General features: G+C 35.5%; 1 protein-coding gene across 1 annotated transcript in view; it reads left to right on the top strand.

Annotated features, from left to right (window-relative positions):
- The window catches only part of TFPI (tissue factor pathway inhibitor), a 50,219-nt gene that overhangs the window by 21,913 nt on the left and 4,997 nt on the right, over positions 1 to 23,309 (top strand). Inside the window, exons 2-6 of the mRNA XM_037162999.2 lie at positions 1,083 to 1,220; positions 6,787 to 6,984; positions 7,919 to 7,963; positions 10,450 to 10,626; positions 11,240 to 11,320. Of these exons, the coding sequence (XP_037018894.2) occupies positions 1,097 to 1,220; positions 6,787 to 6,984; positions 7,919 to 7,963; positions 10,450 to 10,626; positions 11,240 to 11,320 (625 nt within the window). The 5' untranslated portion in view covers positions 1,083 to 1,096. The remainder of the gene's footprint in view (positions 1 to 1,082; positions 1,221 to 6,786; positions 6,985 to 7,918; positions 7,964 to 10,449; positions 10,627 to 11,239; positions 11,321 to 23,309) is intronic.

The raw sequence follows: 23,309 nt of genomic DNA, 5'->3' as shown, positions 1-23,309 counted from the left end.
AGATATGTCTTAACATTTTCAAACTGTTGCAGGAAAATAGGTTATAAGTTTATTAGTGATTTTAATGAAGCCGAAAGCAAAATGGCATTTATTACTCCCCACACCGTAACGGTGTGTATTGTAGCTGTATTCACTGCACACATAAACAGAGAGCTCTCTGACTTGTTTCTGATGGACTGTCTGCCCCTCGCTCCTTCTCTGGTGACAGTTCTGTTCCCGTCCCGCCTTTCTGTCACAGGATGAGAGGCTGGCATGTGCGCATGCTCCTTCCGTCCCTTTCCTGCTGCGTGAACAGGGCACAGGTCCGTTCACCTTTGAACCCAGAGAAGAAATGGCCTTTTAAAAACATTTAAAGGCACTTTCCCATTACTTTTTGTTATGGATGTTTAAATCATTTTGAAACAGGAAATATCCCTCTGCTGGTGAAATGTGTTCCCTTAGAGTGTAGATGTGTTGGCTTATCTCTTAAGGTCACTTTTCTACGAAACTTTTGAATGAGATACGTCCCCTAATTGAGGGTGGCAGACCCCGGGTGAAGGACTGCAATGTTAGACATTTCTTCTTCAGCATCTCCGTTTGCAGTCTCACAGAGGACTTGGGTAGGAAAGTGGTCACGCACTGGAAACCTGTATGGTTTTGTGAACCAATGTCAGCAGAACAAATTATTTAAAACATAGAACAGAAGTGTATTGTAAGGAAACAAAGATGAACATTTGGAAAATGTGTTTCTTTTTATTTTTCCTTTATTAACCTACTTTTAGGACTGCTATTCTGTTACAGTTGTCCCAATGTCCCCCCTCTGCCGTCCTCCACACAGCCCGCTTCTGCCCCCACAGTCAATTCCTGCACAGTGTTTCTTTTTTAAAAGAAATTCTAAGTTGCTAACTGACCCGCGTACTTGAAAATTATTAGATATATTTACTGAGTATGTATTTCATGGAATTTTTGGACAAAGATGTATGAGCATACCCATTAGAGTAAAAAAAATGTACATTTGGAGGCAAACATTTGATTCCTACTAGTCTACTGGTGATTCCACTTTAACTCATTATTTATTAGATATATCTGGGTTTATATTTCAGAGGTGATTTGAGCAATGAAGATAAAAGCAATTTTGGGGGTTTCTGTATGTCTGCTGCTTGCTTGCGCCTCTGTCCCTCTTAATGCTGAGGAAGACGAAGATCTTAATCCCGAGGAAGATGAACAGTCCAACATTACAGGTAAAATGTTAGAAGCTTTCTTCTTCTTAAACTAGTCAAAGCTCTCAATTGTAATCCACATATTTCATATGTTTTTCCCATTGTGTAGGAAAATTAGTTTTTGTCAAAGTGACACTTTTCTTAGGAAATATACATGATGTATTGTGTCAAAACAAACAAACAAAGCCTTTGTCTACAAAAGAAGTCATGTTAGCAAGGAAGACTTCCCCCTCATCCCTGGCCCAGCCTATTCCGTTAAACACTGAGTTATCTCTGGAAAACTGTGAGGAGCAATGTGCTCAACAAACGACTCTACGAACTTTGTCGCCATTCTGAGAGGGAAGAGGAAACCCCAGACATCGGAGTTTTCAGCCATTCTCTCACTTCTTCTCTCTCTCTCTCTCTCTTTCTCTCTCTCTCTTTGCCTTTATACACCAAATAAGAAATTCCCAGATGAATCCAGTGTGAGAATCTAGTCAAGCAGGACACCAAAAGATCTGGCCAGATGTCAGTTCTGATCCCATAAAGCTACACACCCAAAAATAAAATATTATCAGTAAAACAACAGAACAAGGAAAAGACTATAAAGTGATTATTATTATAGACTTATTTTTTTCTTAAAGTAATATTTTGTGGTAAACTAGAAAACTGATAGAAAACTCATATCATTGGTAACGGTGAGAGATTATGAACAAAGTGATGGCTTGTATTTGTAGGTATGCTTATAAGGTACACAGAATTCCCTTAAGTACATTCTTATTTCGTACCCCTCACAGCTGTTGAAAGTGATTTCATTCAGTGCACTTCCCTAGGATAAAGATCAAATAAACACCTGTGCCTGAAACTGCCAGGTACTAGGGACGCAATGAAGACTGAGCCCAGGTTCTCAAGAATCTCAGTCTCACACAGGAGACAGGAGGGTAGACCTGTGATTTCAGTACAAGGTATTAAAGGAAGTGATGGAGGTGTGCACAGGGTGTTGCTGTTGACACACGGAAGAAGAAAACTCGTCTAAGCTCGGCAATGGGAGACACAAGCAGGTGTAAGTAACCAAGTGGTATGTGCCGCCTGCCTTCTGTGGGGCAGATCTGAAGATCTGCAGTGGCCAGACCCACAGCCTGAAGCCCAGCCACCCATGTAGGTCAACGCCAGATGAGCCCAGCTAACCAGTAGGTGAGAGCAAACCCATCTAGGGTCAACGGGGTCACTCAAATCCTACCTGGAAATGAAAAACAAAGGATTATTGTTATGTGGCATCAAATATATATATACATACACATACCATATATACACACATATATATTCATGTATAGACACATACACATATATGCCCATATACACACATGTATGTATGTATGTACGTAAATTTTTAAAAAGATGCAACATTATTTAATAAAGTAAAAGCTATAATATATCTCACAAAAATAAGAGTTTGGCCCTGGCTGGTATAGCTCAGTGGATTAAGCACGGGTCTGTGAACCAAAGGGTCACCAGTTCAATCCCCAATTAGGGCACATGCCTGGGTTGTGGGCCAGATCTCCAGTAGGGGGCACCAGTAGGGGGCACAGGAGAGGCAAACACACATTGATGTTTCTCTTTCTCTTCTCCTCTCTTAAAAAAAATAAATAAAATCTAAAAAAGCATTGGAATTTGGTCATTTTCACATGGGTTCCCGTCCTCATTTGGTTCATTTCTCAAAAGGGATTTAATATTCTGGAGGTTGGGTAGAGAAGAAATGTGGAGGGTGAACTAAGCCCCCACAAAGAAAAACCAGGCAACCTCACCTTGGGAAGTGAGAGGTGAATGGGTCTAAGTGTTCCCAATATTCATCTAGTCCAACCTCTCTCAATTAGACTGAGAAATTGCATGCCAATTAACCAAGAGTTTCCTGAAATTGTTGCCACAGTCAACCAAGAAACCAGAATTAACCTACCACTAATTAGGCCCAAGTTTAGATCTCTGGATAATTCCAGACCAAACCCAGCTACATAAGAGAAATGTTTTTATTTTAAAGCTAGACTTGAAGACCATTTAACTGACTAGCTATGCAGTCTTAATCCAGTTTTCACTGTTTTGTTTTTAATTACCCTTGTAATAACATGATCCCACATCTGGATCAGTTCAGTTTTGGAGATACAATTTATCACAGCATGCCAAGGTCATGCTGTCATTTTATAGAATTCTACTATTTAATTGAAATGGTACACTATCATTTTGTAGAAAAATGTATGAAATTTTACTGCTTTTCTTCTAAGTCTATAGCAGCACGGAGAATGAAATAGAATAGAAGGGGCAAGGTCAAGGCAAGGAACATGTGTAAAGGACCCATGGACAAAAAAACAATGGGAGGAGAGAATTGAATGTGGGAGGTGGGTGCAGGCAGGGAGGGGGAGAGCAATGGGGGGAAGTGGGTACAACTATAAGTGAACAACAATAAAAAATTTTTAGGAATAAACTTCTCTAAAATATGAAAATGATAATAAAAACAGTAATGATAAGTAAGCTTTAAAAATCTCATATTGGGAGAAAGCAGATTAGCAGAGAATATTTAGAGAAAGTCAATTTATCTTTTATGACGTGGAATCAGACAGACCTAAGCTTGCATGTGTGGTTTGCCACACAGCAGCTTTGCAAAATTAGATGAGCTGTATAAACTCCCTGACTCCAGTGTCCTAATCTATAAATAAGTGATATAATTAACTACGTTCTTGTGGTTTTTCTATCAACTGCAAAAAACATCTGACTCATTTTCTGACACAGAGAAAGCAGAGTACGTGCTTATGCTCTTCCTTTCCAGAGAAATTTGACCTTTCAGTAGGGAGTACAGAAACACACAGATTCCTAGGAAGTTGCCTTAAGCTCTAGGTCCCCAAACACATCCAGGAGAATGAGCATTCTAACAGTCACAAACTCTGCCTGTTCCCAGATGTTATCAGGTGCCTTCCATCTAACATTCCAGGACAGGGGACAGGAGAGTAAGATTATAATCCACAGATGGTGAGACATAAACTAAAACACTTGATAACACAAATGCTTATCTATAAGCGATATTTGTATTTATCTGGCTGCTTCACATTAAATTCTCATGACATTGCCCTGTATGAGTGTTCTAGTTCCGCCGCCTGTGATCAATATTGGTCACTGTCAACCCTGTCTTCATCTCTGTCAAGTCCCAGGAAAGTTATTCCTGACCCCTTTGGACAAGCTTGAGAGTCTCATTATACACTTGCAGAGCGACCTGAACTTCTTGAACGTTTGTATGAGGAAATCTCTAGTGTCTGCACGACGTGCAAAGGGGACTGCTGCCGCGTAAAATGCTCACTACCATCTATCCTGCCGAGACAGCACAGTGTCTGACACGTGGTCACACAAGATTGCTGACTTTCAAAAGGTTTATCCAAAGCAAGAAATGAAAACAGGACGGACTTCCGTCCCTTTCTGGTGGAATGGCACCATACTGAGTCCACTCCCCTCGCAGCGTCGCTGAGTTCAAGTGTGGGTCACACGCCCACTGTGGAAAAATTCAGGATTCATGTAAGAAACATACATTAAAATACAAAGATGAATAATGAGTTAATAGTTAATAAGTTAATCCTTAGTGTTTCTCCGATGAAATTGCTGTAAAATCAACACCTACTTTCATCATTGAAAGCTTTTTTAGTTTCTATAAAATGAATTTGCTTGATCTAAGTACCATCTTATGAATCTCAGTCACACAGATCTGTGACAATACCACTCAGTTTTTAAGAATGTCTGAGAAATGGGCTGTAAAACTACAGGGGATAATTCAAAAGTCATCACTTATGGTGTGAATTAAACAATTAATTTCTTCACTGTGATTTTATAATCTTCAAAATGGAGATAATAATACCTAACTAATAAGCTTGTTATGATAATTAAATGACATAATTACACAATGTCATAATTACAAAAATTACTAATAGTAATCACTCAGTAAACATTAGCTGCCATTAATAGTGTAACTTGGTATCACAACTAGGCTATGCCGTTTCACTCTTGTGGTGCACTGCTGCCACCTAATGGCAAAACTACTACATAGCAGATTGTACTTGGAGCAAGTACATCCTTAATACAGAAAATGTAAAATAAAAGATTTGGCATAATTATCAAATATCTTAGTAAAAAGTAGAGGTATTGTCAGTGAGAATGAACCTAATGTACATTATTGATTTATAAGAAATATTTTCTCTGAATATATATGGCAACATAGGTTTAGTGCTGTCTTTTATAGGTAAAAATATATGTGTTATAATAAATCTGTAACATGTAATCTGCCTCATTAAAATTTAGGTCTGAAAGTTTATTATTCTAGAATTTATGTTGGTTTAGTTTATTTTAATTTAAAAGAATAGTTAATTCAGTTAACAATTAATCAAAAGGGTAATATGGCATTTTGTAAATTATACTCAGATTTAAAAAAATTAAAATCTGTATACATGTTCATATAAATTGTCAAGTGACTCAAACAGCACAGTACTACCAGTTTATGTATATAAGGCTAAATTTTAACCACTCCAAGATTGCAAAGCCTACTTATTACTTTATGACTCATAAAGAAAATTTAAAATAGCATTTTCATTATTTCATTATAGTCTTAACATTACTTAAATGTGGCTAGTACTTGACATCAATTCAAGATTAATAGGCCAAAAATATGAAGGATAGGAGAGATTTAATAAAAGTATCTAATCTAAATTTTATGACATACATATTTTCTCTTTCAAAAATTTAATTTTTAAACTACAGGAAACTACACTTCTCCCCAGTACATGAAATTTTTCTGTGACTAAAACTAAGTGACTGAATATTTAGGAAAATAAAAGTATAACTCAAAGTCAAAAGAATTGCTTCATTATATTTTCATTATATGAAAACATAGAAAGTGTTAAGTGTTTTCAATATTGTTAGACATTGAAAAAAGCATGACAAGTAAGAAGAATTCACCATGAGATTGATAGATCAGACACTTACATTTTCATAATCAGGGGGTAGTTTAATATAGCATAATATATTCATACATATATGAATCTGAATGCACTGTTGCTTTTAAAGAGGTTGTGTGTATGTGTGTGTGTGTAAAAAGTGACATGGTTGTGAGTTAGGGAGGGGAATTCAAAAAACTGTCCATTAACAACTGCCCTTAAATATGGCCAAATTAAAAACGAGGTCTCTATTTATTTGTAATGCCAACTCATCAGTTACCTTACAATCCCTACTCAACTCTGCCGGTCACCTGGTACAAGTGCAAGAGTCTGGGAAAATTACCTTTTCTTTTAATAGTTGAATAATAACCAAAATTATTCTACATGTTCCTATAATAGTTGATTATTAATCAATGACTAAAATATAGTAGCTGATAAAGCCTGTCTCCTTTGGTGAATTTATAAACTTGATCTACCTTTTTGATAGCTATAAATGTATTTTTATGGTTCCTCATTTCAGCCTAGTTTACTGCACCTTTTCTTAAAGTTAGGATATATTAAAAAGGCAATGCAAAGGAAGCAAAGAGCATTATCACCGTATTGATGGAGTTTATATGTTACAGTTTTTGTGTTTTACTTTGTAGATGCTGAGCTACCACCACTGAAACTTGCTCATTCCTACTGTGCATATAAAGCAGATAAAGGCCCGTGCAGAGCAATGCTGAAGAATTTTTTTTTCAATATTTTCACTCGACAGTGTGAAGAATTTATATATGGGGGATGTGAAGGAAATGAGAATCGATTTGAAAGTCTGCAAGAGTGCAAAGAAAAATGTATAAGAGGTAGGTTACTGGGGACACTTATACCCTGGGAGATAATAGTCCTTTAGGGTGACTAGAGATCATCATAGATTTGATAATTTAGAAAACATAAGTTTAAACTATGTTAACATTCCAAGGACTCATTCACATTTTTCCTATTTTCAGCATTTGTGTTCACTATTGTTTTTAATTTTTCTATATCAGTCATTGTAAAATATGTTAAGCCCCATTTATTATCCTATATGCTTTTTCATAATAAAAAATGAAAGTGCCTGCAATTCAGCAGCTATGAGTTAGCGGGAAAGACCTTGTTAGTCACCTGGAGTTAGACCTTATCAATACATCAAGATCATAGCTGCCCCCTGTCAAGATAAGGAATCTGAGAAGCCTCTGTAAGCCTATCCCTAGCTACCAATTACAAAATTCTGAGCTTCATTAGAGATCAGAAATACATGTATAAAGTTAAATCATTCTATTAGGAGCTTTGGGATACTGTAGAAAAAAAAATACCATCCACACTGATCCACACAGACTTCACTGACCCCAACTTTTCATATTGTTACTCAGTTATATTGTATTTTCAAATCTATAGAGTTATTTGTTTTTATATACAAAATAGGCAGTTTGAGTTAATATCACATTTCACATTCTTTATAAATAACTATTGTAATAACAGCTATTTGGGATAGCTCAGCATGAACTCATCTTTTATAAATATATTGGAACTTTTAGCACAGATTTTGAGACATTATTATGATAAAATGAGATGGTCTTGTGGTTGCAATAATTTAAAATAATGTCATATTTAGACAAGGTAAAAAGAAATATATTAACATTCTATGTAAGAACAGTTACAATGATAATGAATATATCATCCTAATTTGTTCAACTGAAATTCATCCCATTATTTTATAAATTGTGATAACTGATACACATAATGTTGTTTTTCTTGCAGATTATCCAAAGAGGTCTGAAAAGTTAAGGACAGTATTGCAAAAAGGTGAATATTCATTTGTATGCTTGTTAGCATCATTTATTGAAGGCATTTACAAATTCAGTTCTTAGGTTTCTCTGATATGAGGTTCATTATAAATCCATGTGCTCTTTGAATGGTGTTTTATTTTAGAAGATAAAATGAAAAATTATAAATAACAGGCATAGGTTTGGGTAGGGAAGGCTTAAACAGTATATTCACTCTTATTCTAATGCAGCATGATATTTAGGATTTGTTACAATCCAGGGCCAGCCCCACACACGATGTTTCAACATCTACCAAATAGTGACTTAAATATTGCTAGTTTACATTAGTTCTGAGATCTCCAGTCCCTCGATAAGCTCAGCACTGTGTGGCATTAGCAAATTCCATCCAGTACTACCCTAAATGGATACATCTTTGAGTTGTCAGCAATAATAAGCAAAAGTAAGTGAAGATATTTAACAATAAATAATTGCTTTTGTGAATATTACTTAGTGATTCTATACAGGTTCAATATGAATGCTGCTTTTATATATCTGAGAATTATGAGGCATGATTTTTTTAAAAGAAAGTTTAGTTTAAGACAATTGTTAAATATGTAACCTCACACAATATTTGAGTGAAAATCATGTGGCTTGTAGAAGTTGGTATAGAACTTAAAGTATGCATTCTATGTTAATACATTTTAATTGAGCCTTAAAGCAAGGATTGTATATGCAGAGTCAAAACAAATATTGCTTTATCTGAGAAAAATAAGGTATACATTTCTTGATTTATAACCCAAAGTATTTTAAACTGTAGGCCTAAGCAAAAATAATTTATGGGAGCAGCTCTGACTTTGTCCTAAAATATATTTATGCCTCAGATAAATAATAGCAAGTTCTAGAAATAGAATTTATTAATTATACTTTTGAGCATAGTTTGTCACTACTTTCTGTTGTTTATATGCAATATTTTTACTACTTCTTTTTGTTGAACACTGAATTCTTACATACTCTAAGATAATTTAAAATTTCATAAGGACATACTAAAACCAAAACAAATCAAACAGACAATAATTAAATGTAATTTTGTCTTACCAAAAAAGGTATTATACAAATTAAATTGGTTTTTTTCTTGTCCCACACATTAAACTTAACTATTACAAATCGTTACTATGGAAATAATAGTAATATTCATCTTGAGAAACAAGAGTCAATAAATAACAAAATAACTTTCTAATTGGAACTTAAAGAAATTACATAAAATAGATATTTTATGCTATATTACAATAGGATGTCTTAGTTAAGAACACAATGTTTCATAGGAGATACGTTTTTCTGCAGATTTGAAACTGTTGCAGAAATCGTTGGCATTATTAAACAACACTTTTTTAATAGTAAAACACTCATGAGTATTGCTTCCTTATATCAACCAGCCAGATGGACAACAGTGTCGTGATTGTGGGGGTGAGTAGGAAGTGGGTGGGTGTGGAAGAGAGTATAGGTGGGATAAATCCTAATGGAAAAAAATACAATAAAAAACAATGTAAAGAAAAGATTTAAAAGGATACTACAGTTCCTTTTTAGCACTATGGTACTATAGATGCAGGGGAGAAATGGAGAAATTGAAGCTTTGCATTGACAATTCCAAGCTCACTATTTCTTGAGATTATCATAATTTAAAAAATAGGTCCAGTTCTCTTATTTACAGAGTGTGCTTGTAGACAAAGCTTGTGAAGTGAATCACAGCGGCACGACTTCTGTGACAGCTGTGTTTGGCCTGGCTTGGAACACTGACCAAGAATGGGTACTAGGCTTTTTCAAAAGCCTCTACAATCCCTGAACGTCTATTTCCTTTCTGCCTTTGCACTGTTGCAGCCCTTCCAATGACTGGGAAGGAAAAATAGGAAACCAAGGTGGGGGATGTCATACCTAACCCAGATATTCATTCCGGCTTAAGAATTCAGGAACTACTAAGAATAGCTGTGAAAAGCTCCCCCATTCTTCAAAGCTTCTCCAATTTTTGAATTGAAATTTCTCATTAAAGCCACACACTACATTTTTTCCTAATGAGACCTCACACCTAAAAAATATGAAATATTTATAGATCTTTCTTAATGTTGATACACATACACAATACAAATAATTAAACCTAATTTTTGCCATAGTATTTTGTTCTTCCAATCCAAGGGTAAAAATAACTCAATATCTCCTCCTCTCTCAAATCGTGAAAACAGTTGATAATGAATGCCCTGCTAATTCACTGTAAAAACTTTGGAATTTGAAATGCAAATAGCAAAATGCCTGATAGTAGTTGCATCTTCCTTATTCTATCTTCTTTATTCTAAATGTCACAGTTAATACAATAATTTTAACATTGTACCATTGTAACGTTATTTTACCTTGCTTTTAATTTTTTCTATTTATTCCTTAAGTAACTTCAACGCAACGAGTTCTTATCAATTTAATTAACATAATTAAATCACTTACAAAAAAGAGTACTGTTCTCTGATACTTTATAATTTCTAGGAAAGCCAGATTTCTGCTTTCTGGAAGAAGACGTTGGAATCTGTCGAGCCTACTTTACTCGGTATTTTTATAACAACCAGTCCAGGCAGTGTGAGAGCTTCATTTACGGTGGGTGCCTGGGCAACATGAACAACTTCGAATCGCTGGAAGAATGCAGGACCACCTGTGAGGACTCATGTAAGTTCATTTCTCACTTGATTGTACTTCACTTATACACATGTTTAAAAAAATATGACATCTTACAGGATGTTCAAGTTCATGTAACTTTTGTTTTAGCCATACAAATCTGATAGAAATCAGTCATTATGTTAAAAAAAATTTAAACACAGGTAGTAAAGAAATATAACTAACTACAAGGAAAACTGTTTCCACAAATCCAACAGTATAGTTTTTAGATTACATTATTTAATTTTCTTTCCTGAGAATGCTATATTATCATTAAGGCATAAGAGTAGGGCCACTAAAATCCTTACATCCATAAAAATTTGAGGGCAAGGAGTTCTTTGGAAACTTCCACCTAAAATCAGTCAGTTTTATGTGACCATAACATTTATTAAAGTATAGACTTAAACGTTCAATGTTATGCTTTTCTTAACTAAGAATCATGAAGTCATTCATGAAAATGTTATTTTTATATAACATTTTAAAAGATCTACTGCATACTGATTTAACATAGCCATGTGAATAAAATTTCTAAAAGCTTGCTTTTCTTACCACAACAGCTATGCTGTGCTTTTGTTTATGAGCCTGGGGCAGAGTCCCCCACTTTAACTGACTGTGTATTTTCCAGCCAACAATGACAGCACCCAGCTTGCTCCCGTCCACAATGGCTCCTTGACCCTCCAGTCTACCAAGACCATCAGAAATTTTGGTAAGAATTTTATTTTTTTTTAAATTTGCTGCCAGAAAAATATTATCATATTATCAATAAAAACAGAATGCATATTAGAACTGTGATTTTTTAAAAAAATTATACCCCTGTTGTTATTTAATAATAGGTGTGCTAAAATAACTGAGATTCAAAATCTTAAGACATTTAATCTCAGGAAAGTGATAATTTTCCTAATCTATTTTAAATATGTATTGAAATGGGCTCTTCATCACATATCACATGACATTTAACTCTATACCAAATTTAACTTATAAAATGATTCTGTAAATTATCATCTCAGTGTCTGATGTTAAATCATAATGGCATAAGTGCGTCAGAGGCAGACATAAGTGCCCTTAAAGTGAGGGTGACATGGGACACTGTCTCTGCTGTTGGTCCCAGGACAGACTAAGAATTTGTTGAATAATTATCCCAAAAGGTTATGTCACTTGGAAGAACATTTTCTTTTGGACTTCTGCAGAACTATTTTCTGGGCTCTACCCTGTCAACCTATTATTCAAATTTAAACAATCATAGAGGAACTATGACCACAAAATTGCAGAGCTGTGAAAATAGTGAAGAACTGGAAAATATAAGCCGAAACCACAAATATCTGAGCAGTTCAAAACAACCTAAAAAGGTGATAATTAATGGGATGAATGTAAGGTCCTACTGCCATCCAAGTTTTAAAAGATCATGTGCTCCTTCAGAAACTGGAGATTTTGCTTAGATGTAGTCCATAGGCAAGTGTAAAATGTGACCTTGGCATGAGTTGAAAGCATTCTGTGGCTATTAAAATTGCAACCAGAGACCAAAAAGAGATTTAGTGTCTGGGCCCGGGGTTCTCCACCCTGGCTGTGAGAATAAGATGGGGCTCAGAATCAGAACGGCTTTGACCATCTCTCTTTACAACAAAATAATAAGCAAGCATGCAAACAGAAAGTATACAAAAATTCTGCCCGGATGGATTTAAAGCACTGCAGTTGTTGACTATGACTCATCTAGCACGAGGGATCTAAATGTCCAGCTCTGCCCCACACAGACCCCAGCATGTCTGTGGGGTTTGCTTCAGCCTTGAATGCCAGAACTTGGACGTCACAGACCCCCGAGAACCACAAACATGTTTATAGAAGGAGTGGAAAGGATAAGGAGACGTGACATCTGACAGCAGACAGCACGAATGCTCTCTGTACTTGAAACGCTGTCATGTTCAAGGAGAATTAAGTTCTGCTTGTGCCTCACCCCCAGTCCTGGCCATTCCAACCCACCCCACCACACACCTCCGTCTTTCCTTATCTCCCACCACACAGCCTAAGAATCAAGATTAATGTATGAAATCTAAAGCATAAATTTCTTCCTGTAAAGTGTTTAATGTTTACTTCAAAAATGAATCCAGTGCCTCAGGATTAAATCCTCTAAATTGTAGGCATTTCAGCTACATCCTGAAAGCACCAGGGAGGTCATGAAGGGCATGCAGTGTTTGGCTGTGAGTGGAGCAGCCTGGCCAATCCAAAAGGCCGGAAGGTCCTCAGCGTCTATAATGAGAGCAGTGAATTCAATGCCACATGAATTTGCATCTAAAATTTTTAAAGACCACTTTGTTTGTAATAATGATATGTAACTTTGCAGTTCTGATTTTTATCTTTAAAAGTAAATAGTCTCACTGAATTTTCTGTGTATCCTTCCAGCCCTATGTCTTTCAATGACATTTTGTTTTATCCGTTTTGTTTTCTCCATGCTTTTCAACTTGTCACATGTTGAAAAGCATGCTCAATCTTATTGTTGTAAAAGATGTGATATTTTGTGTTCAGGTGACTTTACTAATTCAAGCAGAGAGCGTTGGCATTTATCATTAAAAAGAGTAGAGTAGGTTAGGGCATGTTTTGGCCTTGAAGTTTTTTTTTTTTTTTATAAATAACTCTATGAAAAGTATGATTTTTGCAGGTACACCACCAAAATAAAAGAAGAAACATAGAAAATATGTTTGAGAAAATAAATGAGTTTTTTAAAAAAAGTAATGGTTACAAAAGTAAATGATTAATGAAGGAAGCCATAAAAATTCACAACTTGAATTTACAAGAAAACTCTATTAAGAGGATTTTTATTTAAAATAATAAACACTTAGGGGATGATACTTTCATAATAACTTCATTTAAAATTAGGGCATATTGCCTCCATTATTTTATTTATTTTTTTTAAAGATTTTTATTTATTTATCTTTAGAGGGGAAGGGAAGGAGAGAGGGAGAGAAATGTCAATGTGTGGTTGCCTCTCATGTGTCCCCTGCTGGGAACTGGCCTGCAACCCAGGCATGTGCCCTGACTGGGAATCGAACTGTGATACTTTTGTTCGCAGGCCGGCGCTCAATCCACAGAGCTACACCAGCCAGGGCTTGCCTCCTTTATTTATCTAGAAACTATTTTATTGGGAATAATTATCCTTCAAAATCTAAATTTTTCCAACCAATCGGATTCCTTCCCTCTTTTTCTATAAGCACAATATATTCTTCTTTTGTTTTGTGAATGTTTTTATCTAAAATGTGAAAATATTGCAATGCTTCGGTAAGTTGGGTTTGAAGAATGGCTCACCAGGTAAAGGGTGACAGGAGCACCCCACTTGGTCTCCACTCTAAAATGTGCATAATCCCTTCTCTACCCCATCCGAGGTACAGAAAGTGGGGATGCAGCTGTCCCTGTCTGTTATCTGAGACCCACAAGATCCATTCTCTATCCCATCCAAGTGTCAGAGGGGAGGAAGGCAATTGTGCCCCAACCTGTCTACAGCTAGATTACTCCTTCTGCACACCACCAAAGGGCTTTGCTGAGGTTGATAAAGACACTTTTGATATCATTCCAAATTTTAGTAAATGTGAAAGGTTCTCTTAATATTAGGTTTTTTGAAATGATGTAAAATTATTTAAAGTTTTAATTCAGTTTGTAGGAATAGTAACACAGTCTACAATACAAATAGAATATCATACATTTAAAGTTCTTTACATTAGATAATAAACCTTAAGTAGAGCATATAAATATTCCAAAAATGTAGCTAGATTGTGTTATTGTTATTGAGATATGCATAAACATATTTATATATTTATTTATTTGTGTGTTCAATGTTTCTTTTTTATTTAATTATTGTCCAAGTACAGTTTTCTGTCTTTTACTCCCATCCCAGCGCCCCCAGCCCTCCCCACCTCCCTCCCATTTCCAACCCCACCAGTTTTTGTCCATGTGTCTTTACACTTGTTCCTGTAGACCCTTCCTCTTTTCCCCTGAAATTCTCTCCCCTCTGGTCACTGTCAGCCTGTTCTCTATTTCAGTGTCTTTGGTTATATTTTGCTTGCTTGTTTGTTTTATTGTTTAGGTTCCTATTACAGGTGAGATCATATGGTATTTGTCTTTCACAGCCTGGCTTATTTCACTCAGCATAATGCTTTCCAGTTCCATCCATGCTGTTGCAAAGGGTAGGAGCTCCTTCTTTCTTTCTGCTGCATAGAATTCCATTGTGTAAATGTGCCATAGTTTTTGGATCCATTCATTTACTGCTGGGCACCTAGGTTGCTTCCAACTCTTGGCTGTTGTAAATTATGCTGCTATGAACATTGGGGTGCATAGGTTCTTTTGGATTGGTGTTTCAGGGTTCTTAGGATATAATCCTAGCAGTGGAATTGCTGGGTCAAAAGGCAGATTCATTTTTTTCCTTCATAATGATACTGGAAAAACATTTTAGAAGTTCTGTTCAATGTTACTAGAAGTGGTTTGGTAATTCATTTTAATTGTTATTTATTCTTAATTTCCATACTATTGCAAATAAGTTTGAGAAAATAATTTTTCCAGTGAGCTCCCTTCAGTCAAGATAGGTGAACCTATATTAAGCATAATTGAGGTTTCATTTTCTCCATTTACTTCCATATTTCAATATTAACAGGCTACTTGGGTGATCTCAAAGATTGAGCCTTACTCTATCTTGAAGGGATTTTTACAAAACATTTTGTAAGCATGCGCCTGTGCACAAGTGAGAGCAACTCGTCTGAGCTGAGAACACAGGCACAAAGAAAAAACACAGGCTTCAAAGACAAAAGAAATGTATTTGTAAAATCTCTTTATTCCTTTCCAAACTCTCAGAGCTCGGACACCATTTTCCCAGTTATTCCAGAAGAGGGCATGGTAAGCTGTAGTCACGCCTCTGTTTCTAGCCAGTCATTATATCCCACTGCTTTTCCCAATGAAATGTCTGTTCCTGCGTCTTCCATCCTCAGTCTTACTTGTTTTGTTCAGACCATCAGTCCTTTGTATGTAGTTTAACCTCAGCAATCATGTGTAATGCACACTGGGACACTAATGCAAATGAACACAGGATGCTAAAAGTGTTATTTATTTATCTTAAATATGTATGTATTGACAGAAAATTGACTTTGTAAAATTTTGTAAAAAAATGGCTTTGTAAGTTTTTTTAATTCTTTCATTTTTTAAAATCATATATAGGGACACCATATACCCCCCAATAAAAAGGGTAAAAAAAAAATCTAATACTGACTGAGGAAAACCAGGTGGCATAGGCATCACATAAATCGCTAGGGTTGAATAGATAGATAAACAATTTCAGAGATCAAATATATAATTCAGATATACTACATTTAATATGTGATAAATATACTATGCAGGGTGGGCCCGAGTAGATTGATAATAAATAATAATTAATGAACAATAATACAAGAACACTCACAACTGTAGCCCTGTTTTTGCCCCACCCCAACAGACAGTCAGCTGCGCACCACACTGACCACAAGCACCGTCCAGGCGTCTGAAAAACCCCTTTCCATCAACAGCCCACGTCCACAGTCCCAGAGAGGTATTCTATTTTTCACAACACGTACTCAGACCAGGAAGCATAAAAACTTCCCTCTTAATCTCAACATGCCTACGTGGTGAATCTGGTGCTTCTCGTGCTGATTTTCTGACGAGCCGGCTTTCCGAAAATAGACAAGAACCTGTGGAGAGGATCCATCAGACCTTCTACTTCCTGTCAGGGGAGAAAGTGAGAAACAAAAATACAGCACTTCTCTGCCAAGATTGCTGCCGTGAGAGCCCAGTCCCCCGAGGTGACCACTGACTACTTTAGCTAATCCCTTTCTTCCTGGACCATGTCTGGTTTTTAACAAAGATGAATGTGTGCCCCGGTCATAAGATTTCTCCAGTGAAGTATTTCTAAAACGTAAAATAATATGCAGATACCTTTAAAAGAGAATAATCACAGACTTCCAATTTGTAAACCAAGTTATTTTGAAAAACGTTAAGTTTACATGAACAAATAAAATAGTAGAAAATCACTTCTTACACCAGTGACTATTATATAGCTATAATTCCAAATTGATCCACAAATGAATAAAATAAAATAAAAACTTAATGATAAATTAATAAGACTAATTTGATGGCACATGTTTCCTGCTAAAAAAAAATCCCTATTATACATGGATTCAGTGTTGACTATTATAGGGCAAGTTAGGAATGAAGTAGGAACAAGTCAGAAAAGCTTCTCTATGTTGTGTATAATGGAATGACTGCCCTTTTTCTTCTTGACTACTGGATAATCTCTGCAGGAATGAATTTGGGAAGCATTGATATAAAATGTGTTGATTAGGAACATCCCAACTCTATCTTCCCTAGGGATACAATAGAATGAGGGTTTTAGTTTTCTCTCACATCTTAATGCCACTAGACAGATCTGGCTGGCCATGCAAATATGATCATAGAGTGCATAGAAGCCAGGAAGATTGGTCTGTTATTTCTAGAATCAGTCCACAGTTAACACGACAATGCAATATTTCTTGCCTTTAAACGTTTGAGCACTCTCCATACTGTTTGGCTCGGCACTGTTACTCCCAAGACTTGTTTCCAGCCTTCTTGTCTGCTGGTCTATTTTGATTAGATATCTTTCTCCTGTACAAACTTCATACACTTAACTGAGGGTATGAAGCATCTAAGACATTCTAAGACATTCTAAGACATTCTGAACCTAAGCTTTAAAGAAGAGAAATTTGGGAAATTGAATATAAATAGAAAGTTCTGACAACTTTATTTCATAATCATTAAAATATTTCTGCTTCTTTTTATTTTCTTCTTAGTTTTCAGATGACATATCATAGTGGTTAAGAGTGTTCACTTTATTCGCAGAAAGATTTGGGTTTAAATTCTAGTTCTGCTATTTACCAACTCTCTCTGTGGCCTTTAAAAAAATCACACAACTCTCAGCCTCAGGTTCCCCATTTCTTATATGTGGAGAGTAATATCTCATAAAGTTTTGTGAAGATTACAAATTGCAATGCAAAATATAAAATGTTTAATTCACTATTTAACACAAAGTAAGAACTCAAAAATATTAATAATTGATGATGATGATGATTAGTGTCCATGGAGATTGATAATGAAAAAATACAATCAGAGGTATTATTTATACCTATTTTATTAGTGATAATTTTAACACAATTAAAGCCTTGATTTGAAGCATCTGCATTTAATTATGCAGTGTCTGAATATTATGTGTCTGAAATAACATCAAACACTGATACAATTAAAACAATTATAAAATATCAATAAACATTTTGTGTCTTTGAATCTTATTTCAAGTCAGAGGACTTGTAAACCTAAGTTTCCAGCCTGAGGTAGAGACATTATACTTAACTTCAGTTCAACAAATATTGTGTGCCTCTCACATGACTGGAATCGTCATGAGGACTGGGAGTCTGAGAAAAATAGGTAAGATAAGACGGTTTTGTGTTTACAGGCATGCCTGCGAGATGAGGAAGGAGATAGAGACATAGATGACTTCAGCACCTATTCTCTGTGCCAAGTCAGACACCTGCACCAGTGTTATGGAAAGAGAGAGCCACAGTATCATACTTCCTATGAAGTCAAAATTAAATTTTTCTGTCTTCTCAAAACACGAGCTTTAATGTATCCTCTATCTACCATTTTGGACCTGCTTGCCTAAATGCTGGCTCATCCGTGGACATAGTTCACAAGTCCATCTTCACTTGGGAGATTTTTGAGTAAAGCCACACTGGAAGAAAGCCATGATAAAATTACAAATGACTAAACCATTATGACTACATTTTACTCTAACTATGTTTCACAATACTTTAGAAAGATGTTCCATTTTCTAAGTCAATCAGTCTAGAAAAGTAGAGTAGTCTTCCCCTTAGCTCTTCCCCATTTCCACATTTAATTTGGTGTCTAATTTAGCTGTCCCCACAGTAACTGCGTTAGTTAGGGTCCTCTTGTATTCTCTACCGCAAGTCTCCAGTGGACTCAACCTGCACATGCGTGGCTGAGTTTGCTTTATGTATCAAGATTTGCTTCAAGTTTCTTTCATCCTCCAATACTTTCAGTGGCTCATTAATGTCTACATCATAAAATCCAACTATAGCCCTGGCTGGTGTGGCTCAATGGTCGAGTGCCAGCCTGCTAATCAAAGGGTCGCCAGTTTGATTCCCAGTCTAGGGCACATGCCTGGGTTGTGGGCCAGGTCCCCAGTACGAAGCCTGTGAGAGGCAACCACACATTGATGTTTCTCTCCCTCTCTTTTCTCTAAAAAAAGTAAAAAAATTAAAAATCTAAAATATATATTTTTTAAAATAAAAAAATCAAATCAAATCCAAGTAACGTGGTGTTCAAAGAGTTTCTTAATTTTCAGCTCTGCATCCCACTGCCTTTCCATGCACTCTGTTCTTCAGATGGGCTGGCGTTTGCAAAGTACCCCAATAAACCAGGAATATTCTAATCATTGTACTTTCTTTATCCCAAATCCCCTATATCTCCTTTGCTTATTAAAATCTTATTCTTCCTTAAAATCAGATCAAGGACCTAAATTAACATTATTTTTCATCTTCTACTAAAGTCTTATAAGGGTTCCAATTTTGCAAATATGAAATGAAAATTTTTTTCTAACATATTATAAGACATCATTGTCTTATAATAAATTACACTCCTAAATTTCACAATTTGTAATTTTATTATGGCTGGCTTTATTTCTTTCTTCTTTTTTCCTTTTCTCTTTCTTTCTTTCTTTCTTTCTTTCTTTTCTCTTCTTTCTCTTTCTTTTGTTTCTTTCACATGTAAATGTCTTTTTATTTTTATTTTTTATTGAATTTATTGGGATGACATTGGTTAATAAAATTATGTGGGTTTCAATGTACAATTCTATGTGGTAAACACATATTGTACTATGTGTTTATGATACCAAGTCAAGTCTCCTTCTGTCACCATTTATTCCCCCTTCACCCTCTTCTACCTCCCCATCCCCTTTGCCCTCTGGTAATCACCATGCTATTGTCTGTCTATGAGAGTTTTTTGGGGAGAGGGTGGTTTTTTTGTTTGTTTGTTTGTTTTGCTTAATTCCTTCACGTTTTTTACCCAGCCCCACAACACCCTCTCCTCTGACAGCTGGCCACCTGCTTTCTATCTGTGAGTCTCCTTCTATTTTGTTTGTTAACTTCATTCCTTAGATTCCACATATATATAAAATCATATGGTACTGTCTTTTTCTGACTGGATATTTCACTTAGCAAAATTCTCTCCAGGACTAGCATTCCTGTCACAAAAGGTAAGATTTCCTTCTTTTTAAAAGGCAGAGTAGTATTCCACTGTATAAATGTACCACAGCTTTCTCAGTCACCCATCTACTGGTGGGCACTTGGCCTGCTTCCAAATCTTGGCTATTGCAAATAACACTGCTATGTATATAGGGGTGCATATATTCTTTTCAATTAGTGTTTTGGGTTTCTTCAGATATATTCCCAAAAGTAGAATTGCTAAATCATAAGGCAGTTGCATTTTTAAACTTTTGAGACAACTCCATACTGCTTTCTACAGTGACTGCACTAATCTGCATTCCACAAACAGAGCACTAGGGTTCCCTTTCCTCCACATCCTCACCAACAGTTGTTGTTTGTTGGTTTATTGATAATAGACACTCTGACAAGTGTGAGGTTATATCTTACTGTGGTTTTAACATGCATTTCTCTGATGGTCAGTGACTTTGAGCATCTTTTCATATGTCTATTGCCCATTTGTATTGTGGTTTTATTTAGAAAAAATCCCTGGATGAAGATAACTGTGGACTCTACTGGATTAGGCAATATCTAGACCAGTGATTTTCAGTCTTTTTCATTGCACAGCTCATATAAACTAATTATTAGAATTCTTCACCACACCAAAAGTATTTGTCAATCTGACCAAAAAGGCATAATTTTGACTGATTTACAAAAAATACTAATAGTGATAGTGTTTACCTACCCTCTTTGCTCCAAAGGACTTTTCAATAAACCTGGTGCTTATATATAAGGATTTCTGGTAAAAAGAATCAATAAACTTTCCAACACTTGTTTGTTGCTTTGTTTATGATGGCCATTCTGGCCAGTGTGAGGACATACAGAGGATCCAGAGACACATGAAAAGATGCTCAGTATTGCTAGCTATCAGAGAGATGCAAATTAAAACCACAATGAGATACCACCTCACACCAGTCAGAATGGCCATCATAAACGAAGCAACAAACAACAAGTGTTGGAGAGGTTGTGGAGAAGAGGGGACCCTAATTCATTGTTGGTGGGATTGTAGACTGGTACAACCACTATGGAAAACAGTATGGAATTTTCTCAGAAAACTAAAAATGGATATGCCTTTTGACCCAGCAATTCCACTGCTAGGATTATACCCTAAGAACCCTGAAAGACCAATCCAAAAGAACGTATGAACCCCAATGTTCATAGCAGCATAATTTACAATAGCCAAGAGCTGGAAGTAACCTAGGTGCCCATCAGTAAATGAATGGTTACAAAAATTGTGGTACATTCACACAATGGAATTCTATGCAGCAGAAAGAAAGAAGGAGCTCCTACCCTTTGCAACAGCATGGATGGAACTGGAAAGCATTATGCTAAGCGAAATAAGCCAGGTGTTGAAAGACAAATACTATATGATCTCACCTTTAACAGGAACTAATCAACAAAACAAATAAGCAAGCAAAATATAACCAAAGATACTGAAATAGAGAACAAGCTAACAGTGATCAGAGGGGAGAGGGGAGGGAATTTCAGGGGAAAAGGAGAAGGGTTTGCAGGAACAAGTATAAAGGTCACATGGACAAGAACTAAGGGGAGTGGAAATGGAGGGAGGTGGGGAGGGCTGGGGGAGTGGGTTGAGATGTGAATAAAAGGCAGAAAACTGTACTTGAACAATTAAAATAAAAACAAACAAATAAATAAATTTTAAAAATCAATGCACCTTAAATTCTACATAAATTGTATTTTGTAGAACATTTGAGGATCTATGAGCAATTACCAGTTCTACATAGTACTCTTCTACTTTTGTGGGTATGAAAAGAAAACAAGTAATTAATAGTAAATAAATATATTGCAGTACGGTCTACATTTTGTTAAATAATTTTAGGCACTTTTAAACACTACAGACATATAAATATGCATGAACTTTTAGTGGAAAATTCAGCTGCATCTACAAAAAAACAAATGGAATATAGCTTTTGAACAGTTCTAATTTCAAAATATCTCCTCTATAAATATCTGAACCTATGTGGAAGTATGTTCATGAACCATTGTCTGGAATTGAAAAAAAATAGAAATAATCTATATACCACTACATGAGTAATGGAGTGTACTACATTAAACATCTGCAGTTGATTCAAAAAAATACCATGCATATATTTAAAAAATAAGGTATACATATGAACATAAAAACATATCTAGCAAATAGTATGAAGTATAATAATAAGACATAATGGTATAGTAATATATGTTTACATATGCAAAAAAATTGAGAGTAGATAGATACCAAACCATTCATAGCAGTTAAAGGACAGGGGTCAAATTATGAAGAACTTTTGTTTTTATTTGTTACTTTTGTAATATTTGAACAGTTTACAATGATAATTTGTAATTAGAAAACAAAAATATATGTTTTTCTTCACTCAAAATTATGGGGAATAAAAAGAAAGAACTTAATATTTAAAGAAAGATTAATTCTTCAGTTACATAAAACAGTCTCAGAAGACAAAAATAATTTACAAGCCACAATGTGATGCATAAAACCCAAATTGGTTTGTAAAATCAAAAGCTAAATAGCCATGTGCAATGGGAACAATAAGAAAGATGACATCACAGTAAGGATTTACAGTGAGTATAAGATTCAAAGTTTACTGTGTAAGTTTAAAAGCAAGTTTCCATAAACTAGCTCACATATGACACCGACTTTGAAGTGCCACCTCACAATTTAGCAGTCATACTAGGTGATCATTCCTGCAAGGAACTACCTGAATTCTGAAACCTATCACAGACTCTCTAAATGGAAACTACTCAACTGGTTATTAACAGAAAGATTGAGAGAGAATATATTTGGTAATTAAAGTCCCTTAGAAAATGAACAAAAGCCAGCTTCGTGTCTTTTAATTCTATCTTAAATTTATGTGACTAGCCCTGGCTGGTATGGCTCAGTGGATTGAGCATCAGCCTGCAAATCAAAGGGTCACCAATTCAATTCCCAGTCAAGGCACATGTCTGGGTTGTGGGCCAGGTCCCCAGTAGGGGGCACAAGAGAGGCAACCACACATTGATATTTCTCTCCTTCTCTCTTTCTCCCTCCCTTCCTGTCTGTCTAAAAATAAAATAAAATAAATCTTAAAAAATTTTAAGTGAATAATTATAATCTAGAGTCAAAAAATCCCATTGTGCAATTATTTCAGCCCTTACATTTATTTCATTGTACATATCCAAATCTGGATTCTGAACAGTTAAGTGCTATGTTTATCTAGAATAAACATGTTATCTGAAAACAAACAAGCTTATCTCTTATAGGTTACAAAAAAATTTAATTTTCTCACTTTGGATGATTAAACCAGATGATAATCCAAGACTCAAAGAATTTTAGAGTTAAAATGTCCTTAAGAAACCATCTGCTTCATTATGTTAATCATGCTG

Source organism: Artibeus jamaicensis, unplaced genomic scaffold (assembly GCF_021234435.1).
Source record: "Artibeus jamaicensis isolate MK-2021 breed Jamaican fruit bat unplaced genomic scaffold, CSHL_Jam_final contig_391, whole genome shotgun sequence".
NCBI lineage: Eukaryota > Metazoa > Chordata > Mammalia > Chiroptera > Phyllostomidae > Artibeus > Artibeus jamaicensis.
Note: the sequence above shows the minus strand (reverse complement) of the source record. Positions and strands in the feature narration are given on the sequence as shown.